Source organism: Panthera pardus, unplaced genomic scaffold, assembly GCF_024362965.1.
Source record: "Panthera pardus isolate Hobbes unplaced genomic scaffold, ASM2436296v1 HiC_scaffold_8, whole genome shotgun sequence".
Lineage (NCBI taxonomy): Eukaryota > Metazoa > Chordata > Mammalia > Carnivora > Felidae > Panthera > Panthera pardus.
Window position 1 is genome coordinate 13645524 of NW_026527013.1, and position 11602 is coordinate 13657125.

Consider the following 11602-nt stretch of genomic DNA (forward strand, 5'->3'; position numbering starts at 1 on the left):
CACGATCTCCTGGTTTGTGGGTTTGAGTCCCGAGTGGGGCTCTGTGCTGACAGCTCAGAGCCCGGAGACTGCTTCACATTCTGTGTCTCCCTCTCTCTCTGCCCCTCCCTCGCTCACGCTCTGTCTAGGCCTCAAAAATAAACGTTAAAAATTTTTTTTTAATTTTTTAAATAAAAAATGAAAATAAATGTTTATTTAGTTTTTAGAGAGAGGTGCATGAGCAGGGGAGGGGCAGAGAGAGAGGGGGACAGAAGATCCGAAGCAGGCTCTGTGCTGACAGCAGCAAACCCCATGAAGGGCTCGAATTCACCAACTGTGAGATCGTGACCTGAGCCAAAGTCGGCCACTTAACTGACTGAGTCACCCAGCCACCCCAGTTTTTATGTATTTTGAGAGAGAGAGTGCGTGAGAGAGTAGGGAAGGGACAGAGAGAGGGGGAGAGAGAGAATCCCAAGCAGGGATCTGTCTCTCTCTCCTTCAAAAATAAATACACATTTAAAAAAAAAAAAAAAACTAACAGAGAAAGCAAAAAAAAAATCCAGTTTGCATAGGTACACTATTGATATTGAAGCTCATTGTTAAAACCCTTCTAATAAATCCATTTGATTTTTGACAACTTGACTGCACAAGATAAAATTCTCTCCCTCTCTTTCTCCCTCTCCAACTTTCTATATCTACTTAGGTTTTCGTTCTTTGTTTTCCTCGTTCGTATTTTTTTTGTAAAGATTTTATTTTTCAGTAATCTCTACACCCAATGTGGGGCTCGAACTCACAACCCTGAGATCAAGAGTCCCATGTTCTACCAACTGAGCCAGCAAGGAGCCCCCCTCTTTCTTATTTAAAAAAAATTTTTTTTAATTTTTTTTTTAACATTTATTCATTTTTTGAGAGACAGAGCATGGGGGCGGGGGGTGTGGCACAGAGACAGAGGGAGACACAGAATCTGAAGCAGGCTCCAGCCTCTGAGCTGTCAGCACAGAGCCCGACGCGGGACTGGAACCCACAAACCGTGAGATCGTGACCTGAGCCAAAGTCAGAGGCTTCACCGACTGAGCCACCCAGGTCCTATTTTCCTTGCATTCTTTATATAGGTTTTTTTTTTTTTCTATACTCTGATTAATAATAGTTTTGTTTTCTTATACCAATTATAATATACCACTAATTCCCAGTGAAAACCAGGAAGCCAGCAATTGTAAACTGGAGAACAGGTCAACATTCTGCCCTAGATCAGCAAATCTGTAAATCCACCATTTCATAATTTCTAGAGGCGTATGCTTTCTTACAGTACAATATTTCAATGGGACAAAGGTCACGTTCACAAACTGGCCCAAATATCTTTAGACCCTCTGTAAAAATTCAGGAGCCAAAGGGGACTATCTTCAATAAGTTTAGTAAGTAACATTTCACTATTTTATCTTATCTGGAAAGGATCTAGATATTCCATGAACATCCACCATCTAACTTAGCAAAACTTCAAGGTTCCAAGTTTCCCAAAAGATCTGGCAAACTATTTTTGAGCAAACTTTTCATAAGACGTAATTAGGTCCAAAACACTCACTCATAAACTTTTATCCCACTTACATGTTTTTAACTTACTCGTTTGTTAAAAATTATGCTTAGATCACTTGTGAACATATGAGTCATGAAACATCTAGCCACATCCTAAGTTATCTTTCTTGTTGACGAATCAGGTAAGTACCAAAAATCACGGGGGCGCCTGGGTGGCTCGGTCACTTGAGCCACCGACTTCGTCTCAGGTCATGATCTCGCGGTCTGTGAGTTCGAGCCGTGCATTGGGCTCTGTGCTGCCAGCTCAGAGCCTGGAGCTGCTTCAGATTCTGTGTGTCCCCATCTCTCTGCCCCTCCCCTGCTCATGCTCTGTCTCTCTCTCTCTCTCAAAAATAAATAAATGTTAAAAAAAATTTTTTTTAATCACAGACACAGGACACCTGGGTAGCTCAGTCCGTGGAGCGTGCAACTCTGATCCACTATGAGCATGGAGCCTGCTTAAAATTCTCTCTCCCTCTCCCTCTCTCTCTCTCTCTCTCCCCCGTCCCCATCCCTCCCCACTTGCACTCTCTGAAAAAAAAAAAAAAAAAATCACAGACTCAAAGAACCTACAAAGTTAAACATCTGACTCTCTTCCTTTTTTATTCAGTATCATGCTTGATATAAGCAAACCATTCACTTTCATCATATGTTTTGTTCTTAGGGTTGAATTTATCATTTTATAATCTTAAACGCAGAGATAATGACCTCGTTTGACTAATCTTAACTTATGTAAGCATTTTTTTAAAAGGTCAGTTAAAGGGCATCTGGGTGGCTCAGTTGCTGAAGCATCCGACTTCTGCTCAGGTCGGGATTTCACGGTTCGTGAGTTCGAGACCCGCTCCAGGCTCCTCACTCACTCTCCCTCTCTCTCTGCCCCTCACTCACTCACGTTCTCTCTCTAAAATAAATAAGATAGGGGCGCCTGGGTGGCTTAGTCGGTTAAGCGTCCGACTTCGGCTCAGGTCACGATCTCACGGTCCATGAGTTCGAGCCCCGCGTCGGGCTCTGGGCTGATGGCTCAGAGCCTGGAGCCTGCTTCCGATTCTGTGCCTCCCTCTTTCTCTGCCCCTCCCCCGTTCATGCTCTGTCTCTCTCTGTCTCAAAAATAAATAAACGTTAAAAAAAATTTTTTTAATAAAAAATAAAATAAATAAGATAAATAAATAAAACAAAATAAAAAGCCAATTAAATAGAGCTCTTTGACAATTTTTAGCAATAGTTCTGGAGGTAGAAAAATGCCACATAAACATAGAGACAGATACAATCAGAGGTCTTATAGCTCCTATTTTTAAATTTTAGCCATGACACAGGTACAGGAATAACAAAACTCACATGTATGAAAAAAAATAGTTCAGGGGATGCCCAGCTGGCTGAGTCAGTGGAGCGTGTGACTCTTGATCTTGGGGTTGTGAGTTCAGACCCCACACAGGCATCGAGCTTACTTTAAAAAAAAAAAAAAGTTAAAAAATAGATTTAAAAATAAAATTATTTTTTTTTTTTAAATTTTTTTTTTCAACGTTTTTTATTTATTTTTGGGACAGAGAGAGACAGAGCATGAACGGGGGAGGGGCAGAGAGAGAGGGAGACACAGAATCTGAAACAGGCTCCAGGCTCCGAGCCATCAGCCCAGAGCCTGACGCGGGGCTCGAACTCACAGACCGCGAGATCGTGACCTGGCTGAAGTCGGACGCTTAACCGACTGCGCCACCCAGGCGCCCCAAAAATAAAATTATTTTAATAGTTGACTCCAAACTATGTTTCTGGCAGATGGAACGAGTTACTAATATTTGCAAAGAAGATTTTTAAGAGATTTCACATGCTGGTTTGTTCCCAAGTGGCCCTCTGAGTATATATTTCCATTTTAGCTTAGGAGAGAAGGCTTTGAAAATAGTTCCTAACAGCCTCAGAATATCAGCCTCCTTAGGCCAATTTCTGTCCATAGAGTTCCTTTAAGAATAATAATAATGTTGGGGCGCCTGGGTGGCTCAGTCGGTTAAGCGTCCGACTTCGGCTCAGGTCATGATCTCGCGGTCCGTGAGTTCGAGCCCCGCGTCGGGCTCTGTGCTGACAGCTCAGAGCCTGGAGCCTGTTTCAGATTCTGTGTCTCCCTCTCTCTATGACCCTCCCCCATTCATGCTCTGTCTCTCTCTGTCTCAAAAATAAATAAACGTTAAAAAAAAATTAAAAAAAAAAAAAAGAATAATAATGAAAAAAAAAGTCCTTTTAAATATCTTATCAGGCTTCAGCTCAGACAAACAGTAAATTTTTCTGGCGCTATTGAAATCTTATTATTATTTTTTTAAACAGAAGCATACCTGTTCCAAGTGATTCAAAACCCAAACCCGGAGGCGCCTGGGTGGTTCAGTCGGTTAAGCGTCCGACTTCAGCTCAGGTCATGATCTCTCAGCTCGTGGGTTTGAGCCCTGTGTCGGGCTCTGTGATGACAGCTCAGAGCCTGGAGCCTGCCTCGTATTCTGTGTGTGTATGTCTCTCTCTCTGCCCCTCCTCCGTTCGCCGTCTCTCAAAAAATGAATAAACGTAGGGGCACCTGGGTGGCTCAGTCGGTTAAGCGGCCGACTTCGGCTCAGGTCATGATCTCGCGGTCCGTGAGTTCAAGCCCCGCGTCGGGTCGGGCTCTGTGCTGACAGATCAGAGCCTGGAGCCTGTTTCAGATTCTGTGTCTCCCTCTCTCTGACCCTTCCCCGTTCATGCTCTGTCTCTCTCTGTCTCAAAAATAAATAAACGTTTAAAAAAAAAAATGAATAAATGTCAAAAAAAAAAAAAAAAAAACAACCCCAAACCAAAGGCTTTTATGACCTAACCAGGGACATAAGAGGTGTCCCCAAGGAGGGCACAAAAGTGCATTCTTCCCAAGATCCAGAGCCACTCTCAAAGACAGCCAACAGGACAGACATTCTCCAGAGAGCTGGCAACGACCCTAACCACAAATGGGGTGCGACCCACGTTTCTGGCTGGCCCTTGACATGTTCTCAGGGCTCCTAACCTGATGGTTGGTCCCCTGCAGCACACAGACCTGACAACAGGCAGGCAGAGAATCAAGCCAAGCTTTCAGCTCACAAAAGGGGACAAACAGGAAAACAACAGCTGGGAGGGAGGGATTAACAAGCGGGTACCCAAAACCAGAACATTTTTGAAGTTTATTTTTATTATTTATTTTTTTGAAACAGACAGATACAGGGCAAGCGGAGGAGAGACAGAGAGAGGGAGACAGAGGATCGCAAGCGGGCTCCAGGCAATCGGAGCAGAGCTGAACTGAACGTGGGGCCCGAACCGGGAGATCATGACCAGAGCCAAACTTGAGATACTAAACCGACTGAGGCCCCGCCAGGCGCCCTTCAAAACCAAATTTACAAGAGTCACGCAGAATCCAAAGAACTAGCCCTTCCGAATGCTTTCCTCTCGCCAATCGGAACCCAGAAGGGAACAAAGAGAAATGTTTACCATCCTCTCCCCACCAGGCACTAGAGCCAGAGATCCAGAAGGCAAACGAGGTAAGAAATCCTACCTACTGCTGGCTTCATCAGGCCCCAGGACCCCCCAACTGCAGACCCCAGAGCCAACGGAGTCCCAGCCAATGTTATACCATCCACGTGACTAAGCAGGACAGCCTGCGGCTGAGACTAACACCAGGCAGATTAAAAGCATGTGGATTTTATTTACACACACGTGGGAGCCCTTATGAGAAAAAGGAAGACTCGAGAAATAATTAGGCCCAAGTGCTTCTTTACTAGGTTGAACACAGGGAGGCAATGATGGAAAAGGAGACTACAAGGAGAGAAGTTATTTTAACAAGGTTTGTTTGTACAGATTCCCTCAGCCTCAACTCCCCCTCTCTGGGGATAAGGGTGTTTCTTCCTCCTGGTACAGGGAGGCCACCTTCCGCTTGGAAATGTTATCTCCTGTTTTCAGGAAGAAAAAGGAAGCTCAGAGTACCCTTTACGCACCTTGCTGTTTTGCAAAAGAATTGATCTGCCAGAAAGGCATATTTTTTGTGTGGTTATATCACAGGGCCAGAGAGCAAAAGCTCTTCTTCCTGACGGGTCCTTAATTTCTTTTTTTATGAAGTTACTATTATTATTATTTTGGAGAGAGAGAGAGTGCAATCAGGGGAGGAGCAGAGGGAGAGAGAGAGAATCCCCTGAGATCGTGACCTGAGGGGAAATCAAGAGTCGGATGTTTTTTTTTTTTTAATTTTTTTTTAATGTTTATTTATTTTTGAGACAGAGAGAGACAGAGCATGAACAGGGGAGGAGCAGAGAGAGAGGGAGACACAGAATCTGAAACAGGCTCCAGGCTCTGAGCTGTCAGCACAGAGCCCAACACGGGGCTCGAACTCACGGACCGTGAGATCATGACCTGAGCCAAAGTCGGACGCTTAACCGACCGAGCCACCCAGGCGCCCCAAGAGTCGGATGTTTAACCAACTGAGCCGCTCAGACGCCCTTTTCTATGAAATTATTCATTGATCTCCCATTGTCTCTCAGCCAGCAACTAGGAATCTTCCGATAGAAATTATCAAATGGTCAGACCATAAAGCCAGATTCCCAGACTCCCACACCCCCAATGCAGGTGACAATATCCATCATAAAGGCATCAAAAGCAAAGCACACATCTATAGAGAGGAGAACAAAGGCGAGAACAATAAACAGTGAAATTATCTTACCCCTTGGGAGTCACCACAACTTTAGCCACCATGAAATGTACTTGTCTATTGACAAAGCCTACCTGACTCTGTCCTGTGAACAGTGTGATGTTTTCCCCACCTTTGGGCCATTTTGGAGGTTTTTCCACCAAGATGCAGTAAAATCTAGTGCCTGGAATACCAGGCTGTGGCACTTGACAGCAATAGGGAGTGCCAAAGGACAATTTTCCAAAAAAAAAAAAAAAGAAAGAAAGAAAAGAAAAGCTAAAATCATAACTCTCCTACAGATAAAAAAAAATGAGCACATGTTAAAAATTATTAACTCATTATTTTTTTAAAGCACGGGAAATTGTACATTTTTTAAGGTTTTTATTTTATTTGTGAGAGAGAGAGACAGAGTGCAAGTGGGGAAGGGGCAGAGAGAGAGAGAGAGGAAGACACAGAACCTGAAGCAGGGCTCCAGGCTCTGAGCTGAGCTGCCGGCACAGAGCCTGACTTGGGGCTGACTCTGGGCGGGAACTCACAGACCGTGCGATCATGACCTGAGCTGAAGTCAGACACTCAACCGACTGCGCCACCCAGGCGCCCCTAAAAAACATTTTTTTAAACTTAGATTTTATTTTTTTTTTCAACGTTTTTTATTTATTTTTGGGACAGAGAGAGACAAAGCATGAACGGGGGAGGGGCAGAGAGAGAGGGAGACACAGAATCGGAAACAGGCTCCAGGCTCTGAGCCATCAGCCCAGAGCCTGACGCGGGGCTCGAACTCACGGACCGCGAGATCGTGACCTGGCTGAAGTCGGACGCTTAACCGACTGCGCCACCCAGGCGCCCCTAGATTTTATTTTTAAGTAATCTCCACAAAGTGGGGCTCAAACTCACAACCCGAAGTTCGAGAGCCATACGCTCCACCAGCTGAGCCAGCCAGCGCCCCAATAATTTTTTTATTCTGAGCCAGCCAGCGCCCCAATAATTTTTTTATTGTATAGGGGCATATAGCAAAATAGTTGTTGCAGACCATAGTCTTTGTTGCGACTACTCATTGTAGTGAGGGTAGACAATACAGAAACGAATGAGCATGTCTCCGTTCCAATAGAATTTTATTTACGGATCCAGAAATTTGATTTTCGTGTAATTTTCATGTTACGGAATCTTATTTTGATTTGTTTCCCCAGCCATTTGTAAACTGAGAAAAGGAGGTGAAACTGAAAAGGAACAAAGGCTTTAATCCGGGGTCCCAGAATTACACTTCAGGAAGCACAGATTCCTGAGTAACCAGAAAAGTGTCCCTCTCATGTGGGGAAGCAAACGGATTTTATGAGAAAGAAGAAAACGGTAATTACATGATTTAGATAAAGGAGAAAAAAAAAAAAAAACCCTGCTAATTTGGTGCTGACCAGTTGAGTCACTTCTGATTACTATTGTTATTTTATTGGTGCGATCAAATGAAACTGTCCCTGGTATTTATTAATTTACTTTCTCCATATGATCCGAATGCCAATTACTCTTAAAAATTTTATGAGCATCTGCTGGTAAAACGATTGCTGTCCAGCCCAGCTCAAGAGTTCACTAGTTGGAAAGTAAAATGGAGCTTCAAAACGGATTCTCTCGCGTCCAGAAATTTTATTTCAACTATTTCACACACTTAAAAAAATGTAAGAAACATTTTTAGCTCGTGAGCCTCACAAAAACAGCAACAGGATTTGGCCCACAGGCCACAGTTTGCGACACCCTGGCTCCTTCTAAGCCACAGCTTTCCACTGAAACTCCTATTTTCCCCTACAGGAACACGGGAGGTAAAATAGGGATATAATTGTTTGTATAACTGCTGGGAAATAAATTAATGCATGTAATGTGCCCAGAACGGTGCCTAACGTTTTAATTGTTATTATTCTGGAACTGAGGTCAGATACCCAGCTAAAGTCAGGACCAAGGTCAATGTCCGGATCAGCCTCCAACTGGGCCGCGCGCGTATCAGAACTGTATCTCTCCCCCAGTTCCGTGAGTCTCTGCGGGATTAGATTTCTTTTTTTTTTTTTTTTTTTAATGTTTATTTATTTTTGAGACAGAGAGAGACAGAGCATGAACAGGGGAGGGGCAGAGAGAGAGAGAGACACAGAATCCGAAACAGGCTCCAGGCTCTGAGCTGTCAGCACAGAGCCCGACGCGGGGCTCGAACTCACAAGCGCTGAGATCATGACCTGAGCTGAAGTCAGGTGCCCAACCGACCAAGCCACCCAGGCGCCCCTCTGCGGGATTAGATTTCTGCCGCGGGAGCGGTCGTGGTCACGGGTCGCATTCCTTCTCAGGAATTCCGGGAGAATCCGAGAACCTGGAGGGCAACTAAAAATGAGAACAAAATTGACCATCTCAACACAGGAGGCGGGACAACCGGCAGTGATTCGCCGGCATAACGCTTGTCTGTGATTGGTCAGTGCAGTAGTGGGTTGGTCGGTAAGAGTGTGGCGACGGCTGTCCATTGGTCGGCGCAGAAAGGGGCGGGGAAACGAGGGGCAGTCAGCCTTTGATATGCGTGTTGCAGTGAGACGCCTATTTGCGATTGGTCCGTAAGGTGCGGAAGGCAACGACTGGCTTCATTCAGCGACCGGCCCGGGGATGGGATGCCGGTCTTTTATTGGCTAATACCTCTCGAGGCCCGCAAAATTGAGCGACCTGCGGTCAGTGATTGACTGGCGAGGACTGGGGCGGGCGTGCAGAAAGCGAAGACAGAGTGCGATTGGCCAGCACCGGGAGGGCGGTGATCCCGGCGCGGGTTCCAGAGTAGCGGCGGGCTATGGCTTCCGGCGGCAGGCGCTGGCTGCGCGGTCTGTGGGCCGTGGGGCAGCCCCTGTTCCAAGGTCGTGCGCTGCTCGTCACCAACACGCTGGGCTGCGGTGCTCTCATGGCGGCCGGGGACGGCGTGCGCCAATCCTGGGAGGTCCGCGCCCGGCCTGGCCAGAAATTCGACCCGCGGCGCTCAGGTGAGGAGGCCGGCGCTATACTGGCCCCTGGCCCCGGAGGATCTTTGGCCCCAACCTCAGATTTGGAGATCCCTGACCCGTGGCCCTAATTCCCGGCAGGACCCTTGACCTTGGCGTGCACCCGAGACCCTCAAAACCCACCCTCGGGTCTCCACCACGGGGTCTCTGTCCCGTCCCCGCTCCAGGTCTCCCATCTCCTCCTACTTCCTGGTCCCTGCCTCCTCCCATATCCAGTTTCTGTCCACTTCCACCCGCCAGGCCTCGTCCCCACTCATCCCCTTGTCAGCTTCCCTCCCTTCTGCACAGAGACCAAACCGCACCCAGGGTAGTCGAGAGCTCAGCCTCCGGACCCAGTCAGCCTGGGATTGTGCCCTGGCCCCACGCTTCCCAACCCGCTGTGCCTGTTTCCTCGTCCGGAGAGCAGGGCAGCGGTAGAACCTGCTCAGAGGGTGGTGAAGGGGATGAGAGAAAACGGGAGAGGAGCCACTGGGACGGTGCCTGGCAGTGGGGCTTGTCATGGAAGATCGTCCGGCTGGGCTCAGGGAGAACTTCAGGTTAATCAGGGAGGGAGGTTAACCAGGGAGGGAATGGATGGGGGGATTTGCTGGCCTGACGTGCCCGCCCCCCCCCCCCCGCCCCTCCCCGACTCTTGGACTGCTCTCAGCTAGCATGTTTGCAGTGGGCTGCAGTATGGGCCCCTTCCTGCACTACTGGTACCTCTGGCTGGACCACCTGCTCCCAGCGTCCGGCCTCCGTGGCCTCCCAAACGTCCTCAGGAAGGTCCTCATCGACCAGCTGGTGGCCTCTCCCATGCTAGGCGTCTGGTACTTCTTAGGTAAGGAGCCTTGTGAGCTTGGGCTTTGCCCCTCCGCACGTCAGGAGGGGCATAGCCAGCTTTGTGTTAAGGAGGATGCTGAAGTGCCTTTCTGACGTGCTCTTCTGTGAGTGGCTCGGGCCTGGGTGCTGTGTCCCAGTGGTAACAGGACAGACCCGTCGGGGGCAGGTATGAACGGCAGAATCAGACAATGATCCTTAGTGTTGGAGGGATGGGGACAGGATCAGGTGGGCCCAAGGCAATGGCTGGGAGGGCTGCCCAAAGGAGAGGACACTCAGCTGAGACCTGAAGGAGCCAGCAGGCATGAAGAACTGCCCGTGTAAAGGCCCTGGGGCTGAAGGAAGAGTTGCTGGGGCTGGGGCTGGGGTTGATGTTGATGGGGTGCGGGGGGTTGATGTTGATGGGGTGCAGTCATCCAGCCCTTGACTCTAGGATGAGTTTCCCCCATCCTCCCCACCCCTTCCCCCCAGGCTGTTTCCTCTGTGGAAGGCAGGAAATAAAACAGCCTCAGGAAGGGTGCATTTTCATCCTTTGGGGTGCGTGTTTATTTATAACCTCTCCCTCACTGGAACCGACTTGATCTCCGCCCCAGCCATTCTGCTGTGTGTGGCCCTTCCCGCCACAAGGCTTTTAAAACATGGTCTGTCTGCCGGAGACACTGGCCTTCAGGGCTCCTGCCCCATCTACTCTATCACCGGCACTCCCCAGCCTCTGACACTCCCATTTTTTGGTTTCCTTCCCAGGCCTTGGCTGCCTGGAGGGCCAAACCCTGGATGAGAGCTGCCAGGAGCTGCGGGACAAGTTCTGGGAATTCTACAAGGTGGGCAACGCCCACCCCCTCGGGCCCCGCCCTTCCCTCGCGGCCACGCCCTCAAGGCCCTGCCCCTGACCACACTCCGCCCCTCCCCTCAGGCCGACTGGTGCGTTTGGCCAGCCGCGCAGCTGGTGAACTTTCTCTTCGTGCCCAGCCAGTTCCGAGTCACCTACATCAATGGCCTGACGCTGGGCTGGGACACGTACCTCTCCTACCTGAAGTACCGGGTGAGCACGGTGGGTGCACCAGGCACCCAGGGGACTCCTCAGGGGCCACATGTGTGAACCCCCAACGGCAATGCATCTGCACTCCACGGTGAGGTCCTCCTGTGCCTGTGACAGTCCACAAACCACAATAGGTGGGTGGGGAGCTGATCACCAGCAGGGTAAAGACCGAGCCCCTCTCTGCTGTTTGATGTGACCTTGGCCAGGTCCCTGCTGAGTCTTTCCCGCAAGATTGAGCCCAGCCACAAGACTGGAGGATGAGGGCTCACTTGGCGATGAGGAGTCCAGAGGGGTGTGTGACCAGACCTTCTTGCACGGACGGACCCTGGGCCCAAGGTGGGGACGCAGCCCATGCCCTTAGAGCAGGGCCGAGCCTGGAGTTGACCTCCAGAATCTGGGGCCTTAGGCGGGGCCGAGTGGCCTCCAGTATCCTGCTCGGGTCACGGGCTGTGGAAATTCTATTAAATTATCTTGTCATTGAAATTGCTGTGGATGACCAAGGCCACCGTTGGCAGGCCGGCACTCATAGGGACA

The 11602-nt window shown here is 48.9% G+C and overlaps 1 protein-coding gene across 3 annotated transcripts; it reads left to right on the top strand.

The window, feature by feature from the left end:
* The first annotated feature begins 8756 nt into the window (after positions 1 to 8756).
* MPV17L2 (MPV17 mitochondrial inner membrane protein like 2) lies at positions 8757 to 11551 on the top strand. Of its 3 annotated transcripts, none has more exons than XM_019416354.2 (5): positions 8757 to 9195; positions 9860 to 10030; positions 10774 to 10850; positions 10943 to 11071; positions 11275 to 11551. In XM_019416354.2, the coding sequence occupies exons 1-5, from the start codon at positions 9009 to 9011 to the stop codon at positions 11302 to 11304; spliced, it is 594 nt and encodes a 197-aa protein (XP_019271899.1). In that variant the 5' UTR covers positions 8757 to 9008; the 3' UTR covers positions 11305 to 11551. The 3 variants fall into 3 exon arrangements, with proteins under 3 accessions (XP_019271899.1, XP_019271898.1, XP_019271896.1); XM_019416353.2 differs by having other exon boundaries at positions 8768 to 9195; positions 10943 to 11159; XM_019416351.2 differs by having other exon boundaries at positions 8772 to 9195; positions 10943 to 11551.
* Positions 11552 to 11602: the final 51 nt, after the last annotated feature.